Consider the following 17,858-nt stretch of genomic DNA (forward strand, 5'->3'; position numbering starts at 1 on the left):
CAATGTGCTTCAGAATTTTGTGAAGAGCAGAAATGTTACAACTCCCATTTTCTTCGAAAATGCCACCTTCTTCATGTACTTTGCGTTTAATTTAATCACTCAAGCGTTTTATTCAAGTATTCTTTTGCTAGCTTGATGTGTATTCTTAATTGGGTCAAAATGTGGACAAAAAAAATTAATATTCCAAAACTACTTTCAGTAAATTGTTTTCTGTGTGAATAATCAATTTCACTTTAGAAGGTTTGAAAAATCTATTACATTTAGATAAAAAAAAAACTTCCAAAATACTATTACAATTATTGTTAAGCGTTCGAGGGCCGCACTGGAAGTTCTCTGGGGCCGCGAGTTTGAGATCCCTGGTCTAGATTGAAGTTGTTCAAAAAATATATGATAGTATTTTATCATGAATGATGATTATACCCCTTCCGGAATTTCTTCTATAGTACTACCAAAAGTTGATGAACCAAATATAACACAGGTGCAGTGAGGTACCCGTAATCCTCATTTCCAAAGCTGTTTTAAGTATGTCTGGCGTGTTTTGTGCCTTTTTACAAATAAGGCCGCTTATGCAATCTTACGCTTTGGAATTTTTAGTTATTTTCCTCAAGCCCTGCAGGATGTGGGGGCCATAAACAACTCTACCGGAGGGTCAAATGTCTTTGCATGCCTCCATAGGTTGTTTTTCTATTGCAAACATTATATTTCTTGGAATCACACTGTCACTGATATGTCGCCAGACTTCTGATATCTCCCCGTCTGCTATAGTTGTCCTGTGAATAAATAATAGGAAATTGAGATTAGACGAATAGTTGAAAGTTTTGCTTGATGTCGGCTTAATTTCTTGATTGATATACTTACTATTTCTGCAATTGCCTCTTGTACTGCAAGAGTCTCACAATGCTTAGACAGGTTTGTCCACAACTTTCACATCTGAAGAAAGAGAGGAGATTTATTAATTTTCGTTAAGAATAAATGAAGCAGTCTATATGATTTAGAATGGAAAAGCTAATAAATCCAATATCTCATGTTTTATGTAAAAAATATTTTACTGAATTTGGTATATAAACCAACTAATAAAAGGGTTTAGTCAGAAAATTACAAGCATTCGTGGCTCCAAATACTTGTCAGACTATACAAAATAGACCGGTATGAGTGAAATGTTAGGTGAACTTGTTAACACTTTGATTCAATACGCAAATAAAAGTGAATGCGCAATAGTATGTTAGAATGAGCAGCAATCAACAATGAGTATATATCCTCACTGATTAAAAAAATCTAACTGGAGGTGCATGAACTATTTGAAACCATAAGGGGTAAGTAAATATGTAATTTCGGCAAATGGGCAACTACGTACCGTACTGAATTAATAACTTCGTAGTATTTGACAAAGGCTGGCTTTCCCACATGTACTTAACAGTGCGATGCCCGGGTGTGATATACAACAATAGTATTCACCTTACCTTTTACCGATTTCTTTTTACCCCAACTTTCAAAAATATCATTAAAATCGACAACAACTGTCAAATCAGGCACGAACACCATTCGTACTACGCCTCGAAAGCAGCACACATCCGATCGTTTTCGTCTCGTCAAGTATGTGCATTGGAGCGTGCTATCGAATACGATCTTCGGACAAAAATGCCGGAGTTGCGCATCATGTTGTTTAATGTCATTGATGACACTGAAGAACTTACGTCGCTAACGTCACTGGAGCTCCTGCGAACATCTAGAAGAGTTTGGAATACATTAAAATTAGCAGGGGTATTTTTAGTAACCGCCTGATGCTGGACATCCGACCTACCAACGGTTGACATAATTGAGAACCCAATAACCAAAGAATAGTTCACCGAAAAAAGATTTTCAGCGACCACATTCCTCACGCTATCCAAGATGAACCGTTGTGGGGTATTATGACATCATAGATTGGCGCTTATTGGATATTTATCAAGAACTACGCGCACAGGTAGTTTTATGTTTCATATATTCCACCAAACGTTAATTTGATTATTTTGTGGACGGATTATTGGCAATAGCCAAAGAATAGTTCTTTCAAATAAGTTTTCAGCCATACCATTTCTCGTATTATCAACGATAAGCTGTTGTGCGGTACCATGACATCATAGATTGGCGCCTACTGGATATTTCTGAGAGCTTAGTTGGGGCCTATTAGTTATTTCTCAAAAATTACCCACCGGCAGTTTTATGTGTTATGTTGAATGATGCTCATATAATGATATTTTATTCCTTACACTTTACGCTTGTTACAAGTCATTTCTCATATTTCAATCAAAAGTTGTTTTTGAGTTTCTGTACGCGTAACGGTAGTAGTCTAACCCTACTAAATACCACCCCCCCGGGATAAATATGTAAATCCTATTCTATTGCACCTATGGAATTTTTTGTTTTACGGATATCTGACGATTCGTCTTAACTTAAACAAACTGCAAGGTGTGCAATGATAGTTTCTGCCAAACGGTAATTTGAATAATTTCTATGCAGTTTATTGCCAATACTCGAGGAATAGTTCACCGAAAAAAGATTTTCAGCGAGCACATTTCTCACGCTATCCGAGACGAGCCTTTGTGGGGTATTATGACATCATAGATTGGCGCCTATTGGATATTTATCAAGGTAGTTTTATGTTCCATAAATTCCATCAAAGGTTAATTTGATTATTTTGGGGACAGATTATTGCCAATAGCCGAATAATAGTTTTTTCAAATAAGATTTTCAGCCGTCCCATTTCACGTTAGGTTTAGGTTTCAGATTTAAGTAATATAATTTACTTGATAAACTCAAATCTGGTACATGACTTTTTGAATATACCGGTAATATTGATTACCGAATAGCGCCATAAAACCCTTACATGGCAAGAAACGCCGCCATGAGCTGCCATAAAGTGATAAAAACTGCGACTCCGATTCAACGTATTTTTATCCAATAATTTTACGCGGATGTACTGAACAGTACCGGTACTGGTATCTAAATCGCACTTGCTCTCCTAAAATCAATGACAAAATATAGAAAAATGTTTAAGGATTAAAGGTCAATTTTCATTCTGATTCACTAAGGTATTTTTATCCAATAATTTTACGCGGATGTACTGAACAGTATCTGAAGACAGGGTCAATCGCACGCAGGCACAGTTGCTCCGCACGCCGTGATCTACAATTGCCCGCCCGATTTCTCGTGCAAAGAGACCATGAAATCCAGGATTCCATTACATTTGAACCCACGACAATTTCACCTGCATGGGTGGTTCGAAAGCGCGGCGGTGTGGCTCAACGGGCTAAGCGTTAGGAATACGCTCGCCACCGCACCTCTAATTACTCTGCGTGGGTTCGCAGGTTCGAATCCCATGCAGGGATGGTCATGTGCGAGAGGATTGCTGGACTCCTCGCCGTCGTTGGGTGGTTCACGTAACCACTGGTCGGTCACGGCTTCCTCCACCACCAAGTCCATGCCTCCGAAAACAAAACAATATAACTAATCCCATACCCGACTTTGAATGGTAACCGGACGAGAGGCCGTGGTTCGCCATATGGATAAGCCGTCTTATCGGCTTTCTTCTCCCCGGGGATAAATATGTAAATGATGTATGTAAATATGTGGTTCACGTGATGTAAGCTTCCTGCACCATCAAGTCCATGCTTCCGAAAACAAATACGGTAACCAACTAATCCCATACCCGACATGCAGAGGGACCCCCCCCCCCCACCCCCGGGATAAATATGTAAATCCTATTCTATTGCACCTATGGAATTTTTTGTTTTACGGATATTTGAACCCATACTAACCCTAACCCATGGGTTTTGGCACCCGCATATAGATTAAACCCGCGGATATACAGATGGGTTCAAATGTACGTCACTGAAATCCAAACCGGCCGGTACCTAGGCTATGCCTGATCTAACTCCCATATCTCGGTACCGGTACACAGCGCTGCCCTGGTTGGAGTATACCGTAACACTCCAGACACATGAGAGTAGGCTACTTCTGTAGACTACCGTACTTTTCGAATCCTAACTTCGTAATGGAATAGATTGCCATAGGTTAGCTGTAAATGCTAACACTAACTGAAATGTTTATTTTATTACAGTGTCTGAGTGTGCTGGTGTTTAACACTTAATATGGAAATATTGATTGGTTTATCAGACAAGCTAAACAATTTGATGAGAGGAAAAAATGAGCTCAGACTCTTGGATCTGATGGCGGGCATCTTAATTGGAATATCTCCAATTATACATTTAATTATTGTGAAAAAAGTTAACGTTCCATATGGTAGATTTTCATCTTCGAATTGGGGATTTCTAATAAATGTTCGAGTAGCCTGGTTTTTGCAGGTAACTTGATCTTTTATCGTAAAATTTAACTAATACCATTAATAAGCTGAAGAGTATTGCCATCTTCAAAAGAATATGTGAATCACAAGAATAGAGTCCTGCACAATGTTGCAGAAATACTGAAATAACATTTAAAGCAGTGATTCTCAAACGCTGTAGTGCACCCCATAAGGCAATTTTTTGAGCTAATCAAAAATATTTATTGTATTTTATCTTGCCTGCCTTATTTTGGTTATTCACATTTTAAAACTTTTCTATTCCATCCATGTATATTCAGCGACGTTATTTGAAGCTTATTGCATGTATTGTCAGCTAGTAATTTTTGAGACTTGACAAATAGAACCACTGATTTAGAGCAAACAATTAAGCAACCAAAATAGCTGTTTCCCGGTCATGTTTAACTTCTTCAACCTATTCTTGTATCGATGCACCACACAATAAACCTTTTCAGCTTTCTTCTTCTTTTAAAAACCCTGCCTAGAGATTAAACTCCGTAAAACCCGAATGCCTACTTGGCAATACAAATTTTGTTTCATGTAATTACCTTGGTTATCCTTACGTTTTTCCACCATAAAGAATGTGAATAAGCAAAAATCTTATTTTAGGGTGGCACAGAAGATAATTCTTGCTTTAACGGCCTTTTTCAGGAAATCCCAGCATTGACAATTCCACTCTATACCCTATTTACATCACCAACGGATATCACACCAGCAAGTTTCATTTTAATCGGGCTTTTCATATTCCACTATGCACATCGAACGCTTATATATCCATTCAAGATTAGAGGTGGAAAACCAACACCAATTTCCATAGCCGTATTAGCCTGTATTTTCTGCACTTACAATGGATATATGCAGGTAAACATTATTTATACTACCATTTATCTCAAGGGTGGCTCGATGTTGTTGAAAGCGAAGAGTAAATAAGAGCTAGAGTATTTACAAGCGACTGACAGCACATATTTTATTTAATGTTAGAATTGAAATTCTTATACTTACACTGCAATATGCGAAACGAGTTTTTAGTTTAATCTGGTATGTGCAAACAATTCCAATTTTAAACCGAAGCGAACAACACATGTCAAGAGATCAATAACCAAATTATTTGTGCTTGCAACTACCGTGTTTCCCCAAAAAAAAGACATAGTCCAAGAAATCTCTCCTACTCGTTTTAAATTATTGATAATTTATGTTTTGCGTTTATGTTTGATAAAAACGTGATATTTATAAGTAAATGGATATCGCTTTTCATATTATATATATTTGAAAATCTCGCAGTTCTCCACTTCGTAATTTTGTTTTTGATAAATGAAAATATAAAACAAGTCCTGGTGATATTTTTTGAAAGAAATCTGAAATAAGTCCCAGTCTGGGGGAAACGCGGTGCTAATAAGCCAATGTCTCACTTAGTTATTTGTATCTAGCCCTCTTGTATTAAAGGTTGCGGGCCCCTGCTTTACTCCACTACCATGTATAGAAGAAACCACAAACGTAACGTCAGGCTCGCACCTCAAATATTTATTTATTATTCTCTTGTTTAATTCACAACATTTCTCTTTTTTTCACACAGAGCATGTTTCTGCTTCATCATTCTAACTATTCAATGGATTGGATATACCAACCAAACTTCATAATTGGAATATGCTTGTTTGCATGGGGTATGAAGACCAATATGATATGCGACAGTATTTTGCGGAACTTGAGAAAACCTGGGGAGACCGGGTATAAAATCCCCAAGGGTGACATGTTCGAGTATGTCTCTTGTGGCAATCTTTTTGGTGAAACAGTGGAATGGCTGGGCTTTGCTATTGCAAGTTGGTCACTGCAGGCTGCTGCATTTGCAGTCTTCGCTCTGTTATATCTGTCTGCAAGAAGTTATACAAATCATCAATGGTATATAAAGAAGTTTGAGGACTATCCAAAGGATCGTAAAATATTTATACCGTACCTGATTTAGTTGACAAAGAGAAATGCTTATTTCTTGTGTTTTGAGATTTTTTTATGTGAGTAACGTTTCTGGAAAATACAAAGGTACTTGTTTTCACTTTTCCTAAATAAAATTTTTGCTTAATTTAATTCTTTATTTATTTCTCCAACTAGCAATTAATTGAGATTACCGGTATTCAAATTACGAAAGGATCTACTATGCGTAGGCTACAAAAATGTATACTGTGTCACCTTTTCATCGTCATCCGAATGTCCGCTTATTGATTTACGTTTGTGCTGTGCTCTGTAATCATAAAACATTCAATTAAGATCTTGTATTGTAATGCTTTTCATATTTATCCAGAGAGGAAAGTTGATTTAATCATATGGCGTACTGCTGCCTCTCATACGGTTTTGTGCAGTTAGTTCAATATATTTTTTATGTGCAAAATTGAAATACTTCCTCTCACGGCGTGCTATTTATTATATTTGGATTTAATGAAATATTGTGTAATTCAGTCAACAAATTTCTTCTTGAAAAGGCATTTTGCATTTTCTTTTCATTTATTGTTGCGTTTTCTGTTACAACTTCAATGCTATTCACATGGAGCAAATGTTGTTTTGTTATTAAATTTAATACATTGTATACTTACGTTGACTGTTTGTTTCTGTGGTGTGGAAACGTTGGCATCATATTTGCATCACATGCTAAAAGTAAATGGAATGCAGAATTTAAATCTAAGGCCCGCTATATGATTTAATCTTTAAAAAAAAAGGCATGAACTGTGTATGTTTTACGCATTCAGCAACAGCTTGCTATAAGAGGCTTGTTTAGTAAACTATAGAAAGAAAAGACTCACGCAACGGTTTCTCTTTAAAATAGGAAATTTGAAGACAATCAAGCGCAGTTGCTCGTTTTTCTGGATCAAACATGAGCAAAAGATTGAGTAATCTTAGACCAGCATCAGATAACCATGGAAATCTATGCTTCAGGTTATTATACGGCTGGTTACGAAGATAAATTGTCTTCACAGCAGGAAGGCTTTCGTAACCCTGTTGAGAGAAAATATAATGTGAATGATGAACACCAATAAATAGACAGGTGGTGCTTAGAAATAGCGGCTTCATAATTAGTTCCACCATAGCTAAAACTAATTCACGGCAAAGTTTGGAAAATCTCCTAGCAACAACAACATATTTTCCAAACAATAAATATCATTATCAGATATTCTTAATATTATACGACTGACAAAAAGAAATAGAAAACAGACTTTAATGACAATGACATATTGCCTGGCACTGATGTGAATTAAGCAGTTCCAGTATCGGGTTGTAACACTTTTGTTTTATCTGTCTACCGAAAGATACAAAAGTCTCTCTCTTCTGCTGATGATAATGAAAGACTTACAGGCCATATACTCTCATTTGGAGATCCCAATAATTCTATAATAATATCGATCATTTGAAGCTCAGACTTCCCAGGGAAGAGTGGTTTGTGAGCAAGAAGTTCTGCCAATATACAACCCATTGCCCACATGTCTGTAAGGAAAATTTTTAGAAGTAATAGTTATGCTTCTGTGTGCTGATGCTGTGTCATATTTAACATGAACACTGCTCAGTAGATCAATTTTAGAGTTATAGAAGGCCAAACTATTCAGATTAAATATTCAATGGGATATAGCCCGTGTTGTGTAGAAGCCCCTGAACCCCAAGTGTCGAGTCCAAAGTCCCACTGCCAGCTAGTTTAGTGCAGCCCTCTCATTTACATAACACTTTGATAAATAGTGACAATGTTCAGCATATTCACTATCTTGAATGGATTCCGAAAAATAATTCAGAATGGTTCCTATTTTAGGTTTTTTTTTAAAGAAAAACTTCATATAAACTATCAATAATTAAGGCACACAAGCTGTTTTATTTTCTCAGTTACTATTTGCGATAACTAAATTAATTCAAGGTACATGTGATTTGTTAAATTCTTTGACTGTCATGCATTTACTCTCATGCTTTCATTTGTTGGAACTGATACAACACATTAAAAATCTATGTATTTTCATAGAAGAGCAAAGAGCCGCAGATTATGAGAGTTGGAGAAGCTCTTATTTAGATGAATGGAAAATTCACTGTAAATAATAACACTAAAGCTTTAACTGTATTGAACAACTTTTTTAACTTATACAACCAGTATTTATTTTTAACTTTCTGCTATACAGACCTACACCAGTGCCATGTGTTTTTGATCCAAACAACAATTCAGGTGCTCTATACCATAATGTTACAACTCGTGGTGTCATATTGATTGCAGGAATTCCATATGTTCTTGCTAATCCAAAATCTGCAATTTTAACTATTCCAGAATCTGTCATAAGCAAGTTTGAAACTTTCAAATCCCTGAAATATTTTGAATACTTAACATTAAATTTCTTTTCATTGAGAACAACATACTGTATTCCTTTACAGGAATAGGTTTAGGCTTATAACTGACAATTTCGGAATCGAATTCAATTTATTATTTTTTTCCAATTAAATCTCACTAACAAAACATCAAGCTTATACCTGTGTACAATAAAGTGATCATGGAGATATTGCAATCCTTTGAGAACTTGTATGGTTATACATTTAACTTGAGCTTCAGTGAATGGTTTTGACATGTTATCAAGTAAACTTGCCAAGTCTTGTTCGCAGTAACCCATGACAAGAAATATGCTGCGAAAAAAGTATGTATTATGTAGCAGAAAATATTAAATGAATATGTCAAAAATGCAACGAATGCTTTTACCCTGCGTTACTATCATACAGTAAACTTGTATCAGAATTACCAACCAAAAATTGCCTTGAATGAAAAAGACAAAATTGTGCCATATGAAAATATAAGTGCTGTTAATTGAGAACTTAATCACATCAAAGTTATCATTGATATCAAATTTTCTTTTAATCATTTTAGAATATTCAACAACAAACAAGTATTACCGGTACCTATTTTGGGTATGAACGGGTCACGCATTACATTTTCATCATGAAAATGAAGAATGTGGATCATAGAATCAGTATATATGTCTGCACCAATCAGAACTACCACTGGAGTAGTTCACATATTGCTTGATTAAAATAATGCACTGGACACTGGACAAACCTCACTTCACCTGTCCAACTGTTGACCAACTGCAACTTCTTTCAACTCCACAATATTAGGATGACGCAGACACAACAGCAAATTAATCTCCCTTAAACTGCTAATCGAAATACCGTCCATGTCATGCTCAGTTCGAACCCTTTTTAAAGCAACAATTTCATCATTTTGTGTGTCTCTGGCACGATCTAAATAGATGGTGTAAAAGGATTACTAGACAATGATGTTGCAAAATTGTTATGCAGAACATGATTTTTTTGTTGAATTTGAGGACTCCCATTCAGAAATCTATTGCTCGAGATATATTACAGGCCACTTTGAGCAAACATATGACAAAAGTTAGTTGCTAGTTAGGAACACTATATTAGTAATAATTAGCCTTCACCTTTACTTAGATTTTAACTTGAAGACAATTGTCAATTATCACAGGGCGTTCAATAATAAAAAGCTGTTTGCAACAGACTGATAAATTGCCTTCTTTCCAAATTCACTATCCCTATTCCGCATATTATTATAATTCAATAATACCAATTTTATTTCATTATATTTAAATACTAAAAATCTTATTTCCACTCACATACAACTCCAAATGTTCCTTCTCCAATCTTATTGTATCTTTCAAAGGTGGATACATTTCTACATCTGCCATACTGAAAAATGAAGTAAACTTTAACAGATACATCAATTAGTAGTTTTCAAATGTTTGAGAGAATTTACAATTTATAAATTCATATAATAAACAGCTAACACAATAACAGCGAATACAGCTTTTACACCACTAATATGTACAAATTCAAAATTCAACAAATTTTACTCAAATCATCCTTTCCTTTACATGGAATATATTTTTTATTATAAGGCATGGCCTGAACAAGGCTCTGCACAGATGCTAGATAAAGAGCTACCATGATTTGGGAATGCAAACTTTCCAGTTCTGCATTGCCTGTCCAATTTTTTATACCCTGGGTTCGGTGGTGGGCATGGGGTACTCCCGAAGTATGTGAAACGAGATGGCGGACACCGGAACGTAGTATGTGTACCAGGTTAGGCGATAATTTCAATCCAATTTTCCTCATTTCAGTTCTATTACGAGTTCGGGGACTAGCCAAGTGACACCCGTAGTATTTGTACCTGAAATTATGGCCTAACCTTAATTTGGTACACATACTACGTTCTGGTGTCCGCCATCTTGATTCACATACTTCGGGAGTAACGGGCATGGGATATGACATTGAGATTGTAGCCTGTAATGTCATCAGTAGTTTGCTTTAACCACAAGCTCACCACACCACAAAATATACACCGAATACTTCTGATTATTTAAGATACACCTGATTCCATTGATCATACTGCAGAGATTAATATCTGCCCTGTTAAATTATACACATCAAACATCACTTTCAGTTCTTAGAGGTAAAGATATAATCCGAATTACCCACCCTATCTTGATGTTGAATCTCAAAATTTTTGCCGGTTGCAAATGAAATCAGACATGGTTTTTCTTCTTTCGAACTTGAAGACGACATTTTTTAAAATTAAATCATAAACTAAGTTATTCACATAATCGTCATAAGATTCATAAGAACAATCAAAAGTAATGAATGCATAAATTAAAAAATTATTCATGAAAGAGCAATGTAAAATACATCATTGTATTGTAAAGGATTTCTAATTATACTAATTATAAAGCATTCAATATGGTATGATAATTTATGACATATGTCACTCTATTATAAATTCATAAAACCACAGAAAAGAGCAAATTTGAATATTCTAAATCATTACAAATAGTATTTGGCATTCAGAAATCAATTTCCTGCTGTCTATCAAATGAAAGAAAAAAAATGATTAACAAATCTCGAACAAAATAATTTACAACAGTTTTAAATAAACAATATTTGACACATATTAATTTTTTTTTAATTAAACATAAGTCTGCACATATATCCTTTGCCATTCCTGGCCCTGTTCTGATTTTTTTATTAGATTGAATTAAGATTAGATTGAATGGTGTGAAATACACTAAATATGTGTGACAGACTGCTCTAAATGTGCCTTGTGGGCGATTAAGATATATAGGATTACAACAAGGAATTGCGCCAACTTTCTCATGATTCATCTGAAAACATAATGCATCAAACATGATCAGGTTGACAGAATTTAAAAAAGAGAAATTATGCAAAGATTTTGACTGAATAAACACACTGTTGGTAGAAATGAACTGTTTTAACCTTTTAATAAACCTTGCCCCAGGCATAATAATCGATACACAAGGTAGTGATAAAAATTTAGGTATCAGATTTAGAAAAGTTCTCAGAATTCTCAGGAAACGATAGTCATCAAACATCTGCAAATATTCAATAATTCAATACTGAATTTAATTGGATTCAGGATTAAAATGAATTTCCAAAACATGTAGTACCAATAAAATGCACCATTAAAATTGTAATGTATGTAGTTTTCAAAGATCATTTATTTCAAAATTTCTAGGAAGTATATCCCTCTAATTGTTCAATTCAGAAACAAAAACCAATATTATAAACTAAACAGAACCAATGATATTGTTAGGAGGAAAAATGAGAAATTTTGTCATGATATTGCGATAAACTGAAATAGAACTATGATTACCTACAAGTACAATAAAAATAAAATTAGAAAGGAAATTCATGTCTTGCCTATAAACCAAGTGTATGGAACAACGAAACGATTTTGTATTATTAAACATAAGATAAAAATCATAAAATTTAACTCGTTTTTTTTATTGTAATTTAGCTATTTTAAAACAAATCAAAATATTTAGTTCACAATATCTAATGTTAGAATTGCAATAAATTTTCAGAATACTGAGTTATTCTGCAATGAAAAATTCCATGCGTGAAATAAAATGGCCAAAAACAACCTATAGCAAGGCATTACAAAATGGATAAAATTTTCACAAATGTAAATGTGAAGAACGTTATGAAAATAAATCCAGTATTTATTATGAAATATTAAAGATTGAGGTTTGTATTGGCTTTTGAGTGAATAACATCATCTTTAAGAAAAACGACAACATAAAAATGATTATGATGTCAATAAATCACAGTTAATAAGCTTGACTGTGACTGTATATCACTTGAGTCGAAGATTAGGAATCTTTTTTAGATATACTCCAGGTGGAAAACAAAACAATCATTTATTCCTTTGCTTTCAACTTTGGATGTCATCAATATTCGTAGCAGCATGACTTATTATTAACACACAGTAATAATGTACAAATCGAAAACTAGGAAAATATATCGATTTATGTTTTCCCAAAATCACATTCTTTATTTTCTTGCCATTCTTCCGATCCATCTTCATAGATTTCCCTTTTCCATATAGGGACGTTAGCTTTGAGTTTCTCTATGCAATGTTTTGATGCTGATATCGCATCCTCACGATGCGGAGAAGATATTCCAATAATAACACTCATATCCATCACAGGCACATGTCTATAAACAAAGTTATATAATAAGGCAGTGGTTCCCGAAGGGTGCATCTTTTGCCTTTGTTCCTTAGGCCTACATGTTTACAAACTTAAAAGGCATAAAGTACACATCGATCACAAAATTGAGTTTTATTTGAAAGCAGCATTTTTTTAGTGTAAGTGTGCGGTGAGTCTTTTCCCTGATAATTAGGCGCCGCACAAATAAAAAGTTTGGGAATCTCTGTAATAAGGCATTATTACATAATATACTTGCTATTAGACCTAAATGTTTGGAATGCATTGCACAATGCAAGAATCTACAGCCAAACTGGAACCTTGATTTGAATTGACGGCTATTGTTAAATGAGTTATGTACTTCAATTAAGCAACCTATCATGATACACACACATACAAAAAGGTTGTCATATCTCTTTGATTCATCTTAAATTATCATATGGATAAAACTCGTCAATATTACATACCCCAGCCTATGATGTACTGCAATATTTTGTACATCAGGCCACTTGCTTCGAGTATCATCGCAGATTAACTGTATTTGTTTTTTCGCCATTTTTGAATAACATTCATACTCTAATTTTACTACTTTTTTACCATCATGGTGATTGCGAGTTGTGCCTGTGAAACGTGCATATTTATATGAATGATCATTATGAAAGTGACATATTTAAATTGAACATGATGGATGCTTTTGCATACAAACGTACAGTATAAAATGCATACTATATTTCAAACAAGGGCAAAGCAATGGCCTAGCGGTTAAAGCATTATTGGACTGTTTGAATAATGTCAATGTGATTTAAAAAAACAGCCCAAATTTTTTTATTTATTTATTTCCAATTCAAGTCTGTCTCGGAACAGAACTATATTCCACATTTGGCATGAGATATAGGCAGTATAGGCCTATCGGCTTAGTCCAAAACTGAGTAGGTTCGAATTTAACTAAACGCGGCTGCCTTTTTGTTTGGCGCTACCTAAGCAGTTTCAGCATTTATTTCACTAGAGCCAAAAAAATTTTAAAACAGATGGCCAAAAATGCAATAAAAGCGCAGTCATTTTAGTTTATTGTAAACAAATCTCAAATATATTCTCAATAATAAACACATTTCGATGATAAGTATAACTAATTCTAATATCATTTACCTACAAATATTGACAACCCTCCACATGCTGGATGACTTATCTTACTAATGACATTGTTCATTGATAAAGGGTCCTTTGTCAACAAAATATCAGTGACAATTTTGGACATCACGATCTAGCCTCCACCAAGTGGCGGAATAATGGCTAATTCGTCTCCAGACGATAGAAATACAGGTTCTGTTAATGTTTCCGAACAATATTCCTCATTTAGCGCCAGAGTAAAACAGGTTCCCAGTTCCTGAAACCTGTAACACATATTGAAATTGATTTTACCAAGTTAAGAAATTATCTTGATATACTTTCCATTTACTGCTTTAATTATTTTTAGTTATAGTAGCATCGCTATATAAACCTGTGCTATGTTGGAAACAATGTTTCCCTAAATATTCCTAAAATACCACATTTAACATTACAATTTTATTCGATTATTTTCTAAAAGAAATGTCTGAATGTTACGATTGCTCACCCTATAAATCGGTGACCACGTTCTGCAGAGTAATTCTGAAAAATTAGAAATAAAGCTACCTGGGGTAAGTTTCTTGTAAAATAGCAAGAATTTCTTCCGTTGTCGTTTTTGAGGGTAATTCTAATATATCTTCACTCTTTCCAGAAAGATCTTTACTCTTGGCAAAAAATAGTACTTTCACCTTAAAATATATTAAAATGGCGTAAATAAATGCATATTCCTGTATTCTCGAAAAACTGGTAGACTAGATAGTACAGGGCCCAAATCGAATCTATAATGTCTGAATGGGGTCTGGTATAGTTTAGTACGACATGCACTTCTAGTTGGCCCTGCTCAACAATTTTTGCATATGCCAATCCTAACCGCCACCTGACTACGTCACCGAAAAATTACGTCATTTCGACGTCACATTGGCGTAATAAGGCCCACAAAAGTATGCGGATGGTCGTCCAAAACGCGCAGATGATCACCCGAAATCGAGCAAGCTATTTCTCTCGTTTTCCCGTCATAACGATCACGATAGGAGAGAGGTCGCTGGCGTCGGCGAGTTCGTAATCGGCGGCGCAGATGCCATTTTCGGGCAATCGTAATTATACTTTGGCAAGCCCTAGGACGTGTTTGTGACGTCGTATTGACATAATTTTTGGATGGCATAGTCAGGTGGGGGTTAGGAATAACATATGCAAATTTCGCCAACTGGAAGTACCGTACTTGTGGTACTAAACTATACTAGACCCTCTGAATGTAGCGGACTACACACTGAAACACAGTCAGACAGTGATGAAACTCAGCCTTTGCAAGTTTTCATTTTCAGTTTGTCAACGAAGCTTTCATCCTACTGTTTTCATGTTAATAAGCCAATTCTGCAATTTCAACTTACTTTAACATATGCTTCGTGAGAATTTCTTATTTCCATCAGAACCATGCAAAATGATCTTCACCGCGAAAGTACCGAACCAGTGTAGAGCGATCAGAGCATGTACCTAGGCTAGATCACCAAAGTTACCCTAGCAGACATCTCTCTCGATTTTGAACGCGCCGATCACTGTTGCCAGAACTCAGATTTCAATTGAGCGATGCGAAAGTTTACGAAAAAAGCATCGATGCAAAATCAGCTGATGCTTTATGCGTTGCCAGATTAATCATAAAAACTGTTAATAATTGCCAAAAATTCACAGTTCCCTGTGTAACTGTATGGCGATGGCGAGCGGAGGTGCGAACAAGTTCCCGGCTGGGAATTACGCTGCAGTAACGTCTATAGGATTGAATTTTGCGAAATCAAGAAAGAGAATATTCTCAACAACATTAAATAAAAAAGAAAGACCATGTTGCATGGAAATAAAGTATGTTGCGGGATTTGGTAAACCATATGATATTGATAATCGAAAAGTAGTGAAGCATGCAATTTTACAATGCCTGAAATTGGAAGAATTGGAGGCACTTGTGGAAAGAAGGTCGAATGTATTTGAAGTAACTGCAAAATGTAGAGGAGATATTTTGAAATTAGAGTCGTATATTATGTCAGGAGGAATGAAAAACGTTCAAGGAAGACTTCTTTTGTCAAATTCTTCAAAAGTTATTCTACGTGGGGTACCCGGCATATACAGAGAACCTGATATAAAAAAGATTATTATAGCACTTACCAACATCAATCCAGAGGGTATTCTGAAAATCTGGGAGGTAAAAGATCAGGAAACTCCTTCTCTTCGTACAGGGAACTGGAATATTATGATAGAAACCAAGTATATGAATATGTTTGATCTACCAAGTTATGTAGAAATCGATGGCAGGCAAATTTTTGTCAAATATGATGGACAAAAGCAAACTTGCCGTGCGTGTGATAGCACCGAACACTTTGTTACAAATTGTCCAAAAAGAAAGAGCTTACCACAAACAGCAGTTGCTGAAGAAATGCATACACACGAAAGGAATGTTCAGTTACAAAACATTGAAGTAACAGAACACACAAAAAGCAATACGGGTACCGGTACTGAGAACATACAAACACCAACACCAAAAGAAAATATACAAGTAGAAATACAAACAGAAAACGAAGCAAAGGAATTTAGGGAACTTTGTGAAGAATACATGGATACAGAAAATTTGTTCAGATGGGAAGATGTTGCATTCAAAGAAAAAAATAATATAGAAGATTCAAGCGATATGCAAATAGACATTCTTTCAAGTAAAAGAAATCGGGATGAGGAATATTCAGATAAAATAGAATCAACAATCAAAGTATCAAAGAACTCAAGTTTTTCAGATGAATGTGGAGATTGTAAATTTGTTAATAAAATACCCAAGAATAGAAAAGAATTCTCGTGTTCCAACTGTAACACAGAATATTTTGTAACGAAAAAGTGCTGCAGCAATAAATACGTCACTTATAAGAAAAAACTAATCATAGAAAATGGAAACAACATGGTATGTGGTGATTGTGAACAGAGAATAGTCCATCTGTCCTGTTGCAATTACTTGGAAAGTATGAAGTTGGTAGAAGAATATATTGAATGCGGCAGATGTGGAAAAGGTCACTCGATATGTGCATGCCAAATGCTAAATGACTCACCAGGCATAGGACAGATCTCCAAATGTCTAAATGTGAATTGTGAGTATTTTAACCTGCAATGTATGTGTGGATTCAAGCAAAATATCTTAGATGTGGAAAATCATGTATGCACAAATTGTGCTACAATATACAGATGTACTGAAGTAACAAAAAATAAATAAACTAAATGGCATTGAAAATTACCACATTCAACTGTAGGGGTTTACGAGATAGTATGAAAAGAAGAAACGCATCTCGATTATTCAATTTGCGAAAGCTTGGAATCATTTTTCTGCAAGAAACACACTGGACAAATGATATGAAGAGAGAAATAAACACATTCAAAGGATATGAAATAATTGCAGCTAATTATACATCACAAAGTGCGGGGGTTGCAATATTAATATCAACAAGACTATCATACAAGAAAGTGTATCTATACTGTGATCCAAAAGGCCGGTATATAGTTCTTCAAATGGAAATTGAAGAAAAAAACATAATGCTTGTTAACTTATATGGTCCAAGCAAAGATGATACAGAGTTTTTTCTCGAATTATTGCAAAAAATAGAAGAGAGAGATATTTCTGAATTAATACTTGGGGGAGATTTTAACACAGTGATGAATAATAAACTAGATAAAAGAGGTGGACAAGCAGTACATAAAAACAAAAATGTTCAAAACCTGATTAACTGTATTGCTGAAGAAATTGGATTAATTGATATATTTAGAGAACTGAACCCTGGATTGAAAGAATATACCAGAGAACAATATAATCCAATAGTTGCTTCCAGATTAGATTTTTTCCTTATATCTGCTTCACTCCTTACATATACAAT

The 17,858-nt window shown here is 34.9% G+C and overlaps 3 protein-coding genes across 3 annotated transcripts; 1 reads left to right on the top strand and 2 right to left on the bottom strand.

Annotated features, from left to right (window-relative positions):
- Positions 1-1,824: 1,824 nt before the first annotated feature.
- Positions 1,825-6,914, top strand: LOC120329569 (3-oxo-5-alpha-steroid 4-dehydrogenase 1-like). The gene is made up of 4 exons (XM_078118872.1): positions 1,825-1,963; positions 4,100-4,343; positions 4,991-5,200; positions 5,913-6,914. Exons 2-4 carry the CDS (start codon positions 4,131-4,133, stop codon positions 6,297-6,299), a joined length of 810 nt encoding a protein of 269 aa, XP_077974998.1. The 5' UTR covers positions 1,825-1,963; positions 4,100-4,130; the 3' UTR covers positions 6,300-6,914.
- Positions 5,835-11,146, bottom strand: LOC120329568 (cyclin-dependent kinase 10-like). The gene is made up of 11 exons (XM_039396222.2): positions 10,838-11,146; positions 9,976-10,048; positions 9,412-9,586; positions 8,825-8,974; positions 8,484-8,659; positions 7,677-7,807; positions 7,129-7,321; positions 6,922-6,976; positions 6,521-6,572; positions 6,291-6,358; positions 5,835-6,207 (listed from the first exon to the last, which is right to left on the bottom strand). Exons 1-10 carry the CDS (start codon positions 10,922-10,924, stop codon positions 6,317-6,319), a joined length of 1,134 nt encoding a protein of 377 aa, XP_039252156.2. The 5' UTR covers positions 10,925-11,146; the 3' UTR covers positions 5,835-6,207; positions 6,291-6,316.
- Positions 11,147-11,301: 155 nt separating this feature from the next.
- Positions 11,302-15,548, bottom strand: LOC120329570 (molybdopterin synthase catalytic subunit-like). Its single transcript, XM_039396224.2, has 5 exons — positions 15,354-15,548; positions 14,533-14,654; positions 14,008-14,252; positions 13,329-13,482; positions 11,302-12,871 (listed from the first exon to the last, which is right to left on the bottom strand). Exons 3-5 carry the CDS (start codon positions 14,114-14,116, stop codon positions 12,682-12,684), a joined length of 453 nt encoding a protein of 150 aa, XP_039252158.2. The 5' UTR covers positions 14,117-14,252; positions 14,533-14,654; positions 15,354-15,548; the 3' UTR covers positions 11,302-12,681.
- Positions 15,549-17,858: the final 2,310 nt, after the last annotated feature.

Source organism: Styela clava, chromosome 12 (genome assembly GCF_964204865.1).
Source record: "Styela clava chromosome 12, kaStyClav1.hap1.2, whole genome shotgun sequence".
Classification (NCBI taxonomy): domain Eukaryota; kingdom Metazoa; phylum Chordata; class Ascidiacea; order Stolidobranchia; family Styelidae; genus Styela; species Styela clava.

What these genes read in the sequence shown, in the direction of transcription:
- LOC120329568 (XM_039396222.2), bottom strand. Translation starts at nt 10,924, where the DNA reads ATGTCGTCTTCAAGTTCGAAAGAAGAAAAACCATGTCTGATTTCATTT. An exon ending in AGATTCAACATCAAGATAGG is followed by an intron (nt 10,049 to 10,837) that starts GTGGGTAATTCG and finishes TTCATTTTTCAG; the next exon opens with TATGGCAGATGTAGAAATGT. An exon ending in AGGAACATTTGGAGTTGTAT is followed by an intron (nt 9,587 to 9,975) that starts GTGAGTGGAAAT and finishes CCATCTATTTAG; the next exon opens with ATCGTGCCAGAGACACACAA.
- LOC120329569 (XM_078118872.1), top strand. Translation starts at nt 4,131, where the DNA reads ATGGAAATATTGATTGGTTTATCAGACAAGCTAAACAATTTGATGAGA. An exon ending in GAGTAGCCTGGTTTTTGCAG is followed by an intron (nt 4,344 to 4,990) that starts GTAACTTGATCT and finishes GGCCTTTTTCAG; the next exon opens with GAAATCCCAGCATTGACAAT. An exon ending in CTTACAATGGATATATGCAG is followed by an intron (nt 5,201 to 5,912) that starts GTAAACATTATT and finishes TTTTTCACACAG; the next exon opens with AGCATGTTTCTGCTTCATCA.
- LOC120329570 (XM_039396224.2), bottom strand. Translation starts at nt 14,116, where the DNA reads ATGTCCAAAATTGTCACTGATATTTTGTTGACAAAGGACCCTTTATCA. An exon ending in AGGGTTGTCAATATTTGTAG is followed by an intron (nt 13,483 to 14,007) that starts GTAAATGATATT and finishes CACGTTTCACAG; the next exon opens with GCACAACTCGCAATCACCAT. An exon ending in GCAGTACATCATAGGCTGGG is followed by an intron (nt 12,872 to 13,328) that starts GTATGTAATATT and finishes CTTTGTTTATAG; the next exon opens with ACATGTGCCTGTGATGGATA.